Here is a 16,733-nt window from a genome sequence, read left to right on the forward strand (position 1 = left end):
TTAACTCTTGTTCTGTGTCTCAAGGTCAGCCTCCCAAGACAGATGGTCTGCTGAGCAGAGTGTCCATCACAGATAATAGGTTGACATAGTTTATGACAGGCTGCTCTTGGGCCCGGCACCTGGTCCGGTGGGCAGTGCCCTGGGGCAGAGTCCTGTGGCACCAGGGCGTCTGCTCATGCCCTTGGCACAGCTCTGCGGGCATGGCAGGCTTTCTGAGGCTTGGCCAATCCCGTGAGTACACTTCCCCTCCTAAGCCTTAGTTTGCTTGCCCTTCAAATAAAGGACTTGGACCCCATGATGCTTACAAGCCCTCCATATTCTGTGCCGCATCAGCTAGGGCAACATTTGCTATAATGAAGAAGCCCACGCTTGCTGGCTTATTGCAGTAGAACTTCATTTCTTGCTCACGGACCAGTGTGTGAGAGGACAGTTGGTGCAGAGGACAGATTCCTCTACATAGTGACTCAGGAACCCAGTCTCCTTCCATCCCATTGCTTTAGGGTGTTTGAGTCCAAAACCAGCAGATGGAGAAGAAGGTAGTAAAGACACACTTGCTTTGGCCCAGAAGTAACTCCTATCATCTCTGCTCACATTCCATTGATGAGCCTTAGTCCATTTCTGTTCCTAGATGCCGGGGCCTGGGGAGTGTGGCCCTGGCTGGACAGATGCTTCCAAGCAGCAGCCTCACTTTATGAAAAGGGAACAGGAATCCTGGTGGACAGCTAGCTGGTTCTGTTGCATGGGTGGGGTTCAGTTTTGAACTTGTCTCCAGCCTCTTCTCTCAGCAATGGATGACCTTGTTTCCAAGGAGAATCTTGAAGCCCGTGGTCCTAGTTTCCCACTTTATTGCCTTGAGGCAGAGTCCTACTTTATTACCTGTCATAATTTTTATAGCTAGCCAAAGAGGCCTTTGCTGCTGGGCAAAGTTCTGATAGCTCAGGGGGCCCACTGCCCACACGAGGGGGCTAAAAGAGATAGCAAGTGTCCAGGAGAGAGGAAATAGGAGGGATGTTCCTGCTTTGCAGGAGAAGAGGAGGAAGGGCAGAAAAATAACCAGTTATGTTCTGAAACAAGGAAGAAGGCCGCCTGCCTGCTTCCATTTCTCTGGTAAATATTTGACTGGATGTTTGCCTTTTCTCTGAGGTTTTTGGGTGCTGTGAAGAGAACTGGGCAGAACACCAGAATATCAGAAGCAGTCAATAACCAAGAGGCCAGAGAAACTCAAAGAACAATCCAGAGGAGATCGCTCACTGGGACCACAGGCAGTGCTTTCCCACCAAGATGATTTCTGCAAACTCCAGGTGAGTTATCAGGTCACACAGGACACACAGGACACACAAGTCACACAGGACAACCACATGTTCATGGCAACTGTCTTCTTTGATGTCGGTGATTCATGGAAGCTGGGAGAAAGGCATAGGTTTAGTTGGTTTATAGGTTTAGTTAGGTTTATATATGTGGGTTATATATATGTGGTTATAGTTGGTTTATAGGTTTAGTTAGGTTTATATATGTGGGAATAAACCATGGATGGGTTCCTGGGTCAATGAACAGGTTTCTGCTTATCTTCAGTTTGGAGCCATAGTAGAATGGGAAGAGCCCAGATACGGTGTTGAAAGACCTGAGTTGGAATCCTGGCTCTGTAGTTTCTGGGAAATCTGAAAACCTCAGTTTCTTCACCTATAAATCAAGTGTAATAACCCCAGCTTTGTGAAGATCATGTGAAAAAAGAATGTGAAAGGATTTGAGGTCTGTGAAGTCCTGTACAAATGCCAGGAATTAAGAATTCTCACATTGAAACTTGTCTCCAGCCAAACACTGAAACTTAAATATTTAATTAAAAAAATTTTTTTTAATCTTACTTAAATCTTAAAAGACCTGAAAAGACTAGCCCAAAATATGACATAAAGTAGAACTGTCACTTTCTGGTGTCGTCGTGTGTCTGGTCAGATCATCTAGGGATGCCATGGAGGGTGAGAGACAGAAGAGGCATCATGGAAAGACAGATGGAGTCTAGACTGTCTAATGGGAGTCCCTTGGGAAAGCAGATGAGGGTTTCCCCACTGTCTGCGGGTAGAGCTTCCTTCCTATGAAACCTTTCATGAGCCAGAATGCTATCAAGCCATTACGTGGAAACATTTTTGAGCATTCCCAGACCCCAAAAATAACCTCTCTTAGGCTTTTCTGTTGCCTTCGGACACATCTTGCCAACAGGTGCACAAAAATAGATGGAGATGAAGTACCAATGCTCACAGACAGTTCAAAGCTCTGGCGGCTTGATGGAGATGCTGAGTGTGCTCCCTGGGGAAGGAGCTTGGTGGGACCCATCTCCCTACTGGGGTGCCTGCTGCTTCTATAATGGCTCTTTGTAAAACAAACACCGAACACTATTTTTGCTTTTGGCCTTTTCTCATAAAGGGGAAAATCCTCTTTGGATTTCTTTCGGTTAGTGAAAACAAGTAGTAGTGTATGTCGTTTATAAAAGCAAAGTAGCATAATGTAAACTTTTGAAAAGTGGGGCATACCTGTACCTGGAGTCCTGGGCACAGGGAAGGAGGGACAAAGCGTGAGGGCAGTGGGTAGAGAAGGACATGGGACAGGAAATAGACCAGAGGGTGGCCTGAAGGACAGGTGGATGGAAAGGAGAGTCAGCTAGGTGCTGGGGGACACGAATTAGGAAGCCTGAGGGCACTGGTCTCTTTCTCCCCTCATTCCAGCTGGGCTCCTTGGGCTAGGAGGGAAGGGCTAAGAGGGAGCAGGGGTGTGTGGCTGGATGTGGACTTCAGGAAGGTCCCTCTGGTCACGGGGTGGAGGAGGGATGAGGGGGCAGTGCAGGAGGTATGGGACGTGGCAGGGATTTGACCCTGAAGTCCAGGTGAGGGTGAGGGGAGCCTAGACTGTGGTGGTGGCTTTGGGGACGGAGATATGTCTGGATTCAGCAGGGACTGGAGGGTCTACCTGACAGGGCTTGATCTGGGGGTGTGTTGGAGAGCGTGCCTCTGCGTCTCTGGCTTGGCCTAATGGGTGGACAGTGGTGCCATTCCTGACATGAGGTTCCCCAAGGAGGAACAGATTGGCAGGACTGTTCAGTTGGGACATGTTAGACTGGAGTGCCACGGGACATCCCAAACAAGATGACCAGGAGGCAGGCAATTGGCTATACGGTCTGGACTCAGAATAAAAGTCTGAGCTGGACCCCGAGAATGTGGCCCACCCCATGGGCCCGGTACCCTCTGGGCCCCGGACATTCTTTCAAAATCAGCCCCATGCCCTCCACGGCCTCCATGCACTCTTCCCAGGACCGCCTCTGTATCATGGTCATCTCCCCGGATCCCAGGCTGGCTTGTCCGGCTCTTCTTACAGGGCAGGGCTCAGGCCTGAGCACATCGTCCAGATTTGTCTGCCCAGTGAAGAGTAGGGGGTCACTGTCTTCTCTGAGGACCCCAGACACAGAACCTTTATCAATGTCTTCATGTAATTTTAATGTGTGAGTCTGTTTCCTGTTTAGGAAATATACGAAGGTTTCAAATTCCAGCTCTGCCACTTGCAAGCTGAGTGACTATGGGTATTTACTTCACCTCTCCGAAGCCTCAGTTTTCCCATCCATGAGGTGGGAATAATAGTCCTTGCTGCACAGGCTGTGAAAGGATTAAGTGAGATGATAACTATAAAACCGTAGCCCCATGCCTAGCACGGGATGAACCTTCAATAAACGGTACCTAATATTACTGTTATTTTATTAAGGGAGAAGAAATGAAAATGAACATTGCTTTATTGGACATTTAATAGAGTAGGGAGTACAAAAAGGGGCTTTTATCTTCCTCAGTCATACATTTTTTTGTGTCAACTCTCTCTGAACTTCTCAGACATGGGTGCAACACCCCCCCATACTCACCGTCTGAAGCAGGGTGCCCAGCCAGGCTGACCATTCCTAGCTTTGCAGTAAGCTCAAAATGAATGGGCAAGGTGAAAGCAGAGGAGAGGAAGCAGAGACCTGGACACAGAGGGACAAACAGGGGGGTCATGGGAGAAAATGGAATAAAGACACAAAAGACCAATTAATACCTCATCTCTGATCCTCACAGCTTCACGTTAGTATCTGTGTTTGAGTCCCCCTATGGACGAGTGACAGCCTGTTTCTGAACCTCGCTCTCTAAGGATCCAGCAAGACCTCGGGGATGAGAACGCTGTGTGGACTGTAAAGCCCCAATCTTTCCCATGGTGCCCGTAGCTTGGCACAGGGGACCATCCCATGGCTCATGCCCCAGTAGAGAGCTCTGTTCCCAACCTGGCCAAGCTGATTCTGTCTCTCTGAGACACTGGTGGACCCGGGGCACCCAGCCAGGGTGTCCAGCTTTTTTGTACAATGGCTTCTGTGTCTCTCAATAATGCTGGTGCTACCCTAGGAGAGTGCCCCCGGGCTCCCCTGGGGGCCAGGCTGCTGCTTGAAATCTACCTCTAGCTTGTGGAACAGCATCTGGGAGAAGCAGCTGCAGGGAAGGGGGATGCAGGCCTCAGTTAACAAGGCACCTTTCATACCCATTCTTTTAAAAAAAATTTCTTTAAAGTTTATTTATCTTGAGAGAGAGAGAGAGGGAGTGCTTGTGTGTGCACATGAGTGGGAGAGGGGCAGAGAGAGATAGAAGGAGAGAAAATCCCAAGCAGGCTCTGCACTGTCAGTGAGAGCCCTATGACAGGGCTCGATCCCATGAACCATGAGATCATGACCTGAGCCGAAATCAAGAGTCTGATGCTTAACTGACTGAGCCACCCAGGCACCCCCATACCCATTCTTTAAATAATACAGGGAAGTGATGGAATTCCACCCATTCCACAGACAAGCAACTGAGGCTTCAGAAGGACAGATGATTCACCCCAGGTTGCAAGTTCTTTGATTCCAAATCCCAGGCTCTTCCCTCTAGACAGATCTGAGGTCTCACTTGAGCATGAAAACACCCCATACATGCCCTCAAAAGGAGGTTTCTGACCTAAGGCTGACCATTTCTGGTGGTACAACAAGGTCAAAATGAACGGGCACAGTCAAGGCCAAAGAGAAGGAAATGGATTTGGACACACAGAGGAGATAGCCCTGGGGGAAAAAAATGGAATAAAAACAGGATGTGTATGTAGTTCTCCTGATTCCCAGAGAGTCACAGAAAGTAACAGAGACAAAGCATCAAGGAGTAAGAGGGAATCACACAGAAGACACATAGGACTTTCTGGAAAGGCTGTCAGAGGCAGGCCTGAAGTGGGGTTGTGGGGCTGGGAAGAAAACAAGAGATCTGTCGGCAAGGTGGCTGCCTGTGTGGGTTTTATGATAGTCCTGGGCTTAATTTTATCTTATTTAAACAATTCAAAGTTTTAAAATTGGAAGTATGTATATTTATACAAAAGAAGAGGGACTAGTATATTAAACTCATGTACATATTCCCATTGCCAGGTTCCATGGCCAGTCTTGTTTCAGGGGCACCCCCTCTTCCAGGCAACCCAGCATCTCATCATGGATTTCAGTTTTGAAAGGAAGTTTGCTTTCCCCCATGGAATTCTAGAAGCTGTGCACAAATGACCCACACACAAAGTCAGCTCTTCACAAGCCCCCATGAGCCTCTCATCTTCATCTGACAGAATCCACATTACCCTGGCCACAGAAGTGGAAAATTACATTGAAAGGTCCTAGAATGTGAGTCAGAAAGTACCTATGTGAGGGTCCACATTGCTAGGGTTCAAGTCCTGCTGGCTCCTCCACTTATTAGCTGAGTAGGCTTGGATGAGCTTCCTGATCATTCAGTGCCACAGTTTTCTTATCTGTGAAATGGGCTGATAATAGTACCTCTGTCACAGGACTGTCAGGAGGATTAAGTTAGTTAATAAATGTGTAGCCCCTAAAGCATAGTTTGGGGCACAGTGGGCCCTTGAGAAATGTTATCTGTCCCTCTACCCACTTAGGGAACGTTAGTGAGCACCTACTGGTGCCACATGCTGGGCCAGGAGCTGGGCATGCGGAGATGCATGAGAAGGGTCTCCGTCCCCATGGAGCCCCCCATCCAGTGGGGACACAGACCCAGGAAAAGACACTTCTAAGCAGTGGCCTGGCTGCTATGACAGTGGGCTGTGTCCCAAGCAGTTCAGCCTTCTCCATTCACAAGTGGCCAGACTGAGACCCGCAGGCCCTCTGAGCCTAAGGAGCCAAGGCGCTCAGCAGCAGAGCCAGGTGGCCTGGAGGCAGTTGTTCCCGGCCAGTCCTCTTACATGAGGGTCTCAGAAGTGGGTGGGTCTGGAGGGTGGCGGGGCTATTCTGGGCAAAGGTGCTGTGCTTTGGGTCACCCTGCCAGCAGCATGGAAATGGGAAACGGGTCATGGGGTCAGGCGTGGGCAGCTGCCATGGCTACTGGTTAACCAGGTGAAGGACTTCGATTCAGCTCACTGCAGGGTCAGGGGCCAAGGGCAGAAGAGTCCCCGACACCCCGGTGCCTCGCGGGGGGCCGGGCTGGCTGCCCATGCCACGCACTGGATTGGGAAGGGCTGGCAGCAGACTCTCCAGGGACAGAGGAGCAGACAGGGTCTGGGGTCTGAGGAGGTAGAAATGGAGCCTGGGAGAGTTCCTTTTCAGCCCAACATAAGGCAAATCCCTTATCTTTGGTCAGAGCTGTGCAGAAGTGGGAAGGGGATGGAAAAGAAGATCAGTTCTCATTGAGCATGAGGCGAGCACGTGACTCTCACTGTGTCTGATCATCAGGCAGCCTGGAAAGGAGGCATTAGATCCACTTTCAGGAGGAGGAGAGTAAGGCCCGGAGAAGGCATGGCTCACCCACCATCACACGGCTGCTGGGGGGTGGGGGGAGGGGGCTGGGCTCGCTCTCAGGTCTGCCTGGCTCCCTGTGCTTTTCCTCTAGGCCCCGTGAGATGGAAGGGTTGGAGAGGATTCCTACCCCTGGAAGTGCTGCCCGAGTGTGGGTGTGGGGCTGGGGAACGTCCTAAAAGGCATTCAAGCATCTGAAGGGTCTGGATTCCAGAGCTTCTAGGTGACCAGGTGGGTGTCTGTGATCCTGACTGAGTGGATGAATGTTCTATCTCAGGGGTGGACAGGAGGCAGCTGTGCCATACGCGTGTCCACCGCACCCAGCACTGCCGGTTTCTCAGTCTCCCTCCCCTCCTCCCCCTTCCTTCCTTCCTTCCTTCCTTCCTTCCTTCCTTCCTTCCTTCCTTCCTTCCTTCCGTCTTTTCTTTCATTCATTCATTCATTCATTCGGCACCTACTTGGATTTGTTATGTATGTACCTGTCCCAAGTCAGAAGCTGGGGGTAGGGCTGGAGTGGAAGATGGTTGGAGTTTAAAGCTGAGTGAAATGCTCCTTGCTTTGGAACAGCCCAGGCTAAAAGTGAACGCCGAGGCCTGAAGAAGGCCCCTGCAGCAGGAAGTGATGAGTGCCAGAGAGCGATGAGGCTAAGGAGTGGGGGTGGGGGGTCCTTCCCAAAGAGGCTGGAGGGACGGACTCTGGCACCAGGGAGAGGAGCCAGGGCAGGAGGCTGGTGCAACACCCCGAAGGGCAGGTGATAAGGGCTAAAGAGTTTCCAGATGACCTCACCTGCTATTACACGTCAGAGCAAGGCCTGGTGTTTGGGAACCCCTCCGTACAAGGACAAATACTTGCAGAAGGTGCAGTGAGTCAGAGGCCTTCGGGGATGGTGCGCCCCAGGCCCGGCAATCACCTCATGGTCAGGGTTTCAAACGGCTGATGGACAACCATTAGTGGGCTGTAAAATTAATTTAACGGTTATGACCAGCACTTTACAAAATGGAATGGACCAGAACAAAATGAATAGAATTGAATCAGATTAAAAATAGTAGAGGATATGAAGGGTATTGTGTTATGAAAATTTGTTCTGCATGTTTGTGCACGGCTGTGTGTACACGCACACACATGAACTGGGTCATGGCTATAGTGTGTACTTGACCACAGCTATGACTCGTAGTCAGAAAACTTAAAAACACTGAACGGGGCCAAACTCCTCATTTTGCAGAGCATGGGAGAAGAGGGTTGGTTGGAGCACTGGCTCTGTCCTGTGTTTTTTCCTCTAAACTTACCTTTCTCCCAAAGCTTAGTTTATATTCAGACCAGTTTACAAACTTGAACAGCCTCCTTATTTTTGTCTGTGCCCAGAGCCAGGGCCACATCAGCCCAGTGGTGTGCCAGGAATGTGTAACAACTGGCTGTCTGAGAAAAATACATATATATATTTAATATAAATTATACTGATATAATGGATGTATCACACAACTCACAGGTAATGAAATATACAATGCTCTTTATTACAGGTTCCATAGAATCAATTAATTCTTGCGGAATGCTTTCATCGATTTTTTACTCAACTCTTTTATCTATAGCCAACCTGTAGTTGATGAATGAGCATAGTTTCAACATGAATGTTATTTGACATTTTTATTTACACTAATGAGTAAGACAAATGTGAAACAATGAAGGCAAGGGTTAGGTCAAAACTTCCCTCATTCATCAATCGACAGAAACTATTTCCTAGATAGGATAAGAGTTTTTGAATTCTGAGAGAATACTTCTTCAATTTTTTTTTCCTGTTATTCACAGTGTAATAGCTACAAACAGGTTTAAATGTAAGCTGCATTATTAACATTTTCTCTGTCACTTTTTTAAAATGTTTATTTATTTTTGAGAGAGAGGGAGAGTGCACGCAGGGTGGGGGGGCAGAGACAGAGAGGGAGAGAGAGAATCCCAAGCAAGCTCTGCACCATCAGCACGGAGCCTGATGCGGGGCTCGAACTCACGAACTGTGAGATCACGACCCGTGTGGAAACCAAGACTCAGACGCTTAACCGACTGAGCCACCCAGGTGCCCCTTCTCTGTCACTTTAATAGACAATCTACAAAAACAATAAAGCAAGCCCTGATTTGTAGTGTCTGGCCTATTTGCATGGTGTAAATATTCCTGCTGTGGCCAGTTTCAAGGTGCATACGTGAAGTCGCTGAATATGGGTGTGGAAAGAGATAACTCAGTAGCACGCCATAACATAGTTTCCATCACACACATGCAAGAGATGTAAATAACTTCAGGAGCATAGATAATAGTATAATCATTAGAAAGTGATGGGTTTTGAATCTTTGCTACCTTTCTTTTTAGCATAACTTATGTAATTATAAGTTTATATAATTTAGTTTTTAACAGTGCTGGTGTTTCACAATGGGCCTGCAAAATTCCTGATAAGGTGATTCAAGCCAGCCTGAGCACACTATTACATCTGCCTGGAACTCTCAGGCAGGATGGCAAGGAGGCTGTGCACCAGGGGATTGATGGGATTCCCAGAGGTGGGTCAGGGTGGCCCAGGAGCGGACAGCCCAACACACAGACTGCTGCATTGCTGGAGGTGTCACAAGGACAGGCAGGCACCCACACACATATAAACACATGCAACATACATGCACACACACCTCTTCCTCCTTCCCTAATCCTTCTCTGTGCTGAGCACCAAGGTCCTGCAGCTGCCTGCCCACAAGGTGCCTGAACTCACTGAGTTTCACCTGAAATAGTCCTGGGCGTCCTGACTTTTTCTGCTCACTGGCCCTCTCTGGGCCTCAGTTTCCTCAAGGAAGTTCCCTTGGAATGTTTTTTTTTTTTTTATTTTTTTTTAATGTTTATTTATTATTGAGAGACAGAGAGAGATAGAGCATGAGCAGGGGAGGGGCCGAGAGAGAGGGAGACACAGAATCTGAAGCAGGCTCCAGGCTCTGAGCTGTCAGCACAGAGCCCAATGTGGGGCTCGAACTCACGAATAGTGAGATCATGACCTGAGCTTAAGTCGGGCACTCAACTGACTGAGCCACCCAGGTGTCCCTGAATGTGTTTTTTTTTTTTTAATTTAAGTTCAAGTTAGTTAACTTATAGTGTAGTATTGGTTTCAGAAGTAGAATTTAGTGATTCAACACTTACATATAACACCCAGTGCTCATCCCAATAAATGTCTTCCTTAATGCCCGTCACCCAGTTAGCCCATCCCCCACCCACCTCCCTCCATCAACCCTCAGTTTGTTCCCTGTATTTAAGAGTCTCTTAGGGTTTGCCTGCCTCTCAGCAGACATTCCTGAGCCTCTCCATGCCAGGCGCTGGGCTGACCTTAGGAATCAGAGATGAGTCTGTGGGGTGTGAAACCTCTCCTGGCTTCAGTTCCTTGTTTTACAAAGGAGATAACACAACCTGCCTCACGAGATTTGTGCAAGGATTAGGTAATCTAAAATGGGAGAATTCCTAGGCCACAGTGACACATATTAAAGTGACATCCATCAAGGAAAGCTGTTATCATATGTTTAACTTACTACTATGGAAGGATAATGTTGGGGCCAAAGGAAGCAAAAGGATTGTGGGGCAGAGACCCCCCCCCCCGCCACAGGCAGGGGATCAGTAGGGGGTGTTGGAGACAGGAGCTGGGAATTCAGACGACCCGTCATCTAGATGCACCAGCTGTATAGCACACCTCAGATTGGCCATCACAGCATTTTATTAATTAAGTAGTTTTTTAATTAATGAAGGGCACCTGGGTGTCTCAGTTGGTTAAGCGTCTGACTTTGGCTCAGGTCATAATCTCGCAGCTCGTGAGTTGGAGCCTCATGTCAGGCTCTCTGCTATCAGCACAGACAGAGCCTGCTTCGGATTCTCTGTCTTCTTCTCTCTCTGCCCCTCCCCCACTAGCTTGTGCGCCCTCTCTCGCTCTCTCAAAAATAAACATTTTTCAAAAAGGAATGTTTTAACTAATGAAAGATGTGTAATTGGTACCACCCCAAACCATACATGTTTTCACTTTATGCTGATTTCACACTCTTCTTTACCTCAGAATGCTGTTTTATGGCTTAGGAACTACCTTTAGTCTTTCCCTGATTACAGAGCGACCTGTTCACTCATTCAGCACGTGCTTATCGCCTCTACTTTGTGCCAGGCACTGTTCTAAGCTCTCCCAATAGACGGACACAGCTGTCAAGCCGCATATCTCTGTGTACTGCAATTCAGAAAAAATCATAAAAAGTCAGTCGAATGACCTCAAATGCCACTACCCAGAGATGACCACTCTTCACAACTTGGGATCAAGAAAGAATTTTCTTTCACTTTATGGTATATCATAAACACCTTTCCAAGGCATCATCCGTGGAAAGCAGATCTTCTGCGTTTGGGGGTTTTGTCTCGGGGCTGCCCTGTAGGTGTTGTCCACCCTTCAGCATCCCTGCCCCACCAGCCCTGGACCCACCAGGAAGCAGCATGAGTAGTAGTAAAGACCAGGGAAGGGGCCTCAGTGGCTTTTGAACTTGGGTTGATTGCAGTATGTTTCATATGCTCACTGCAGTGGCTGCCGGGGAGGAAGTGCAGCCCAGGGGTTCCAGACTATGCAGCTGGGGCCCCTTAGAGGGCAGCCTCTAAGAGCTCCACCCTCCTGGAGCTCACCTGTTCCCAGCTGCTGCCACTCTCCACCCCTGCCAGCAGGACGCAGACCAGGCGGTGACTCTGCACAGGCAGTCACCCATCTAGAGGAGTCTGACGGACCTGTTATACCCACACAGAGATTTCCTTTCTTTAGTAAACGCATTTTCTTTGCTTGATTGGATGAAGAAATCAAGTTTAGTCAGATCCCATTTTTGCTTAAAATTATAGAGGTTATAAACACGCATAGTTATGGAAGGAGAAGGGACTTTTATTTACTACTTTGTACATTGGTAGACATTTTGAGTGTTTTACAATGAGCGTATATTACATTTCAAACATTATACACACACAAGAGAGAGATTGACAGAGTGAGGGATAGAGAGAGAGAAAGAGAGCAAGAATCTGGGCATTCTAGTACATATCTTTGGGCACCTCTCTGAGTATTCCCTAACTTATATTTTTCAGAAGTAGGATTCCTTAATGTGGAATTGCCAGATTTTGAAAAGTTCTTCATGTATATGGTGCAAAATTAATCCTCAGAATGTTTATACCAGTTTATACTCTTACTACAGGAAATGGATACTAACTTGTTTAATCTTCAGTAATGCTAGGTAGTATTTTCAATAATTCTCAATTTAATAGATAAGACAACACTTTATCTTAATTTCTACTGTATTACTTAGTTGCAGTTTTAAGAACTTATCACGCATTTGTATCTCTTCTTGTTAGTGGCTTACTATTCTTTGGGACATTTTTGTTCTTGTGGTGTTTCTCTTCTAGTCTCATTTTATTTTTTTCTCTTCCGTAGTTTGTTGGAGCGATTGATTTTCTTTTTTTCATAGATACTCTTTAATGTACGTTTTACACTGTAGTTGTATTCTTCCGGCAATTCCCTGTGTACTTTTAACATACTTAACCTAGAACTGCCTTTTCTTATAAAGCCCAGAAAAACAGGTTTCTCCATCATCCTGCTAAACAGGAGAATGTGATCCTGCTGTTCTCTCTGCATCCACACCTGCCTCAGCTCGCTCCTTCCCCCATGGGATTTTACCTCCAAATTGGCATTTCACACATTTTGTTCACAATAACTACTTACCTAGATATTTAACAAGATATTTTACTCATTTCTGTGTTGGCTGTTGCCTTTAAATCCTTCTTCTTCCTAGACTCCTTTCTTCTTTCTTTTTAAAAATTAATTAATTTTTAAACTTACATCCATGTTAGTTAGCATATGGTGCAACAATGACTTCAGGAGTAGATTCCTTAAGCCCCTTACCCATTTAGTCCATCTCCCCTCCCACGGCCCCTCTAGCAACCCTCTGTTTGTTCTCTATATTTAGAGTCTCTTATGTTTTGTCCCCCCCCCCGTTTTTATATTAGAATTTTTCTTCCCTTCCCTTATGTTCATCCTGTGTTGGATCTTAAATTCCTCATATGAGTGAGGTCGTATGATATTTGTCTTTTTCTGACTGACTAATTTATTTAGGCATAATACCCTCCAGTTCCATCCACATAGTTTGCAAATGGTAAGATTTCATTCTTTTTGATTGCTGAGTAATACCCATTGTATACTATACCACATCTTATTCATTCATCTGTCGATGGACATTTGGGCTCTTTCCATAATTTGGCTACTGTTGGGAGTGCTGCTATAAACATTGGGGTGCATGTGTCCCTTCGAAACAGCACACCTGTATCTCTTGGATAAATACCTCATAGTGCAATTGCTGGGTCATAGGGTAGTTCTATTTTTAATTTTTTGAGGAACCTCCATAGTGTTTTCCAGAGTGGCTGCACCAGTTTGCATTCCCACCAACAATGCAAAAGAGATCCTCTTTCTCCTCATCCTCACCAACATCTGTGGTTGCCTGAGTTGTTAATGTTAGCCATTCTGACAGGTGTGAGGTTGTATCTCATTGTGGTTTTGATCTGTATTTCCGTGATGATGAGTGATGTTGAGCATTTTTTCATGTGTCGGCTGGCCATCTGGATGTCTTCTTTGGAGAGTGTTTATTCATGTCTTTTGCCCATTTCTTCACTGGATTATTTTTTTTTTGGGTGTTGAGTTTGGTAAGTTCTTTATAGATTTTGGATACTAGCCCTTTATCTTATATGTCATTTGCCAATATCTTCTCCCATTCTGTCAGTTGCCTTTTAGTTTTGCTGATTGTTTTCTTTGCTGTGCAGAAGCTTTTTATTTTGATGAGGTCCCAGTAGTTCATTTTTGCTTTTTTTTTCCCTTGCCTCCAGAGACGTGTTGAGTAAGAAGTTGCTTTGGCTGAGGTCAAAGAGGTTTTTTGCCTGCTTTCTCTTTGAAGATTTTGATGGCTTCCTGTCTTACATTGAGGTCTTTCATCCATTTTGAGTTTATTTTTGTGTATGGTGTAAGAAAGTGGTTCAGATTCATTCTTATGCATGTCGCTGTCCAGTTTTTCCAGCACCATTTGCTGAAGAGACTGTCTTTGTTCCATTGTATATTCTTTCCTGCTTTGTTAAAGATTAGTTGGCCATACGTTTGTGGGTCCATTCTGGGATCTCTATTCTGTTCCATTGATCTGAGTGTCTCTTTTTGTGCCAGTACCATACTGTCTTGATGATTACAGCTTTGTAATACATCTTGAAGTCTGGGATTGCGATGCCTCCAGCTTCGGTTGTAGAGTCCTCTTTCTTATTTCTTGAGAATTTCCTCCATTGTTTCTTCCAGAGAAGGTCTTTTGAGTCCTTGTGTGTCTAAGAATGTTATCTATGTGTAAAGATATATATTTATTTAAATGTATATTTACTTAGAAGCCTGTGCTCAGGGATTTTTTTTTTTTTTGCCTGCTATTGCTTTTTGCACCCGTCTATTTCCTCCTAGATTATGCTTCTTTTTAAAAATTTTTTTAATTTTAATTAATTTTGAGAGAGAGAGAGAGAGCACAAGTGGGAGAGAGGGGCAAAAGGGAGAGAGAGAGAGAGAGAGAGAGAGAGGAGAGATAGAGAATCTCAAGCAGCTCCACACTCAACGCCTATCCCAATACAGGGTTCGATCCCATGATATTGGAAATCATGACCTGAGCCGAAATCAAGGATCCCATCTTAACCAACTGAGCCCCCAGCCTCCTAGATTTATGCTTCTACAGGATTTCCTGTAGTCAATGACCTCAGAGAGGTTCCATATTAATTCATCTCCTCAGGGATAAGTTCCTCTTTCTTGAATTTTGACTCCCTTTGTGGTGTTATCTTTCCTCAAATGTTTGATGGCTCTTGATTGTGTGCTCATCTTTGTGACTGAGCTGGCCACTGGGGTACCCGCTTTGTGGAGGGTGCTAGTCTTAAGGCTGCTGTCAGGGCAGTGGGATGGAGGTGGTACCACTAGGTGGGGTGCCTCAGGTGCTATCTGGAAGCTGAAGCTTCTGGTCCCTTGCAGGACCATCTGTGATCCAGAGCACTGCCCCCCCACCCTCTGACCCATATACACTACTCTTGGGGACAACAGAACCATTGCCCCTTGACTGGTCAGCAGGGGTGGGAAGACAGTTGGGTCTCTGTGAGACCCCAGTTCATCATTCCGTGGCTGCTGACAACCCTGTCCTGTTACACTGTGAGTGTAGAACCTTTCGTTGTGTGGGCCCCACAGTCTGGCCTCATTGACTCACTCTTTTTCTCTTTGTTTTAGTCCCAGTTGCTCTCCATCATTCGGGTCTTCTCATAGTTTCTGTGCCCCCGATAGATACCCTTCTTGCTTTCAAAATCTCTGTTTTCTTTCTTTTTTAAAAAAAATTACATCTTGGGGCACCTGGGTGGCCCAGTCATTTGGGCTTCTGACTATTGATTTCAGCTGAGATCATGATCTCATGGTTCATGGGTTCGAGCCCCGCATCAGGCTCTGTGCTGGCAGTATGGAGCCTGCTTGGGATTCTCTCTCTCCCTCTCTCTCTGCCTCTCCCCACTCATGTGTTTCTCTCTCTCTCTCTCAAAATAAATAAGCTTTAAAAAATTAAAAAAATAACATCTTTATCATTTTGAGGGTTTCATATAGGATGGGGAGACTGATGCATGTTCTCAGTGTACCTTCCTAAAAGCAGAAGTGTGAGCTTTACAGTTCTATCACATTCTGATGGCCTGAGTTCCTGCACCTTCTCCACTGCTTCTAGGGTCTTTCAGACCTATGGTTAGACATAACTGGGGAATACTGGGGTTTTAAAAGAACTCCGCATGGGGGTGTGCCCTGCTCACGGGTCCCCAGAGGAGTGGTCTTCCCTGAGACTTCTGAGGAAAGGCAGGGGAGCTGGCAGGGGAATGGGGCCCGGAGATGGCCGACATGCTGCAGGGGTGGGAGACAGAGTCAGCACAGGTCTGCGGGTCCCGGTGAGTACGTAGACAGGGTGTATTGGAGTCTGAGCAGCAAGAACAGAGTTTACTAGGCACTGAGTCAATGTTCTTCTCAAACTGATACTGGTTGCATAGTACCTGATCATGTGATTGATCAAAGTACTCCTGAATAAAATAGAAGTCTTTTTGTTTCGTGGCGCTGGGTGGCTCAGTTCAGTGAGTGTCCAACTTTGAAGCCTGCTTCGGATTCTATGTCTCCCCTCTCTCTCTGCCCTCCCCCACTTGTTGTCTTCTCTCTCTCTCTTCTCTCTCTCTCTCTCTCTCAACAATAATAAAAATTAAAAATAAAATAACAAATACAAAGATCGGATGATTGGGGTGCCTGGGTGGCTCAGTCAGTTGAGCGTCTGACTCTTGATTTCAGCTCAGGTTGTGATCCCAGGGTTGTGAGATCGAGCCCTGTGTCAGGATTCTCTCTCTCCCTCTCTGTCTGGCCCTCCCCCTTCTCCTTCCGCCTCTCTCTCTCTGTCTCTGTCTCTCTCTCTCTTTCAAAAAACAAGATAAGATGATCTTAGTGGTGAATAAGCTGAACTCCTGACAGTGATGCTCAGTGCTGATGGGTCAATGCCTGCAGCAGTGACTGATGTGAATGTGTTTTTTGGCTGTTTTTCAGAACCAGGCAGCTAAATGGCACCTGTATCAGCTCAGTGGACATGGAGCTCTTCCTCCATTACTCCCTCATCCCATCAGTAAGTAAAGGCAGAGGAGAGCAAGGAGCAGAGAGGAGGGGAATTGGGTCCCTCCCATACACAGACTCCCCAAAGGGCCTGAATAGGTCAGCAGAGAGACATCAACTGAATTTTCTTGACTTGCTTTCTTATGTTATGCACCAAAAAACAGGCAGAGGAAGGCTTTTAACGGCTGAAGAGTCAAGGACACTGGTTTTTTAGGGATTCAAAAAAGGCTCTTCTAAGGAAGCAA

At 46.6% G+C, this 16,733-nt stretch overlaps 1 protein-coding gene across 5 annotated transcripts in view; it reads left to right on the forward strand.

The window, feature by feature from the left end:
* Positions 1-1,148: 1,148 nt before the first annotated feature.
* Positions 1,149-16,733, forward strand: part of LOC115499833 (stimulated by retinoic acid gene 6 protein-like) — a 54,156-nt gene continuing 38,571 nt past the window's right edge. The window contains exons 1-3 of one of the 5 annotated variants that reach the window (XM_030294032.1): positions 1,150-1,301; positions 6,894-7,030; positions 16,426-16,501. In XM_030294032.1, the coding sequence (XP_030149892.1) occupies positions 16,440-16,501 (62 nt within the window). In that variant the 5' untranslated portion in view covers positions 1,150-1,301; positions 6,894-7,030; positions 16,426-16,439. Of the gene's footprint in view, positions 1,302-6,893; positions 7,031-16,425; positions 16,502-16,733 lie in introns of all 5 variants that reach the window. The other 4 variants (XM_030294030.1, XM_030294034.1, XM_030294033.1 and 1 more) reach the window with 4 other exon arrangements.

This window comes from Lynx canadensis, chromosome D4 (assembly GCF_007474595.2).
Source record: "Lynx canadensis isolate LIC74 chromosome D4, mLynCan4.pri.v2, whole genome shotgun sequence".
Taxonomy (NCBI): domain Eukaryota; kingdom Metazoa; phylum Chordata; class Mammalia; order Carnivora; family Felidae; genus Lynx; species Lynx canadensis.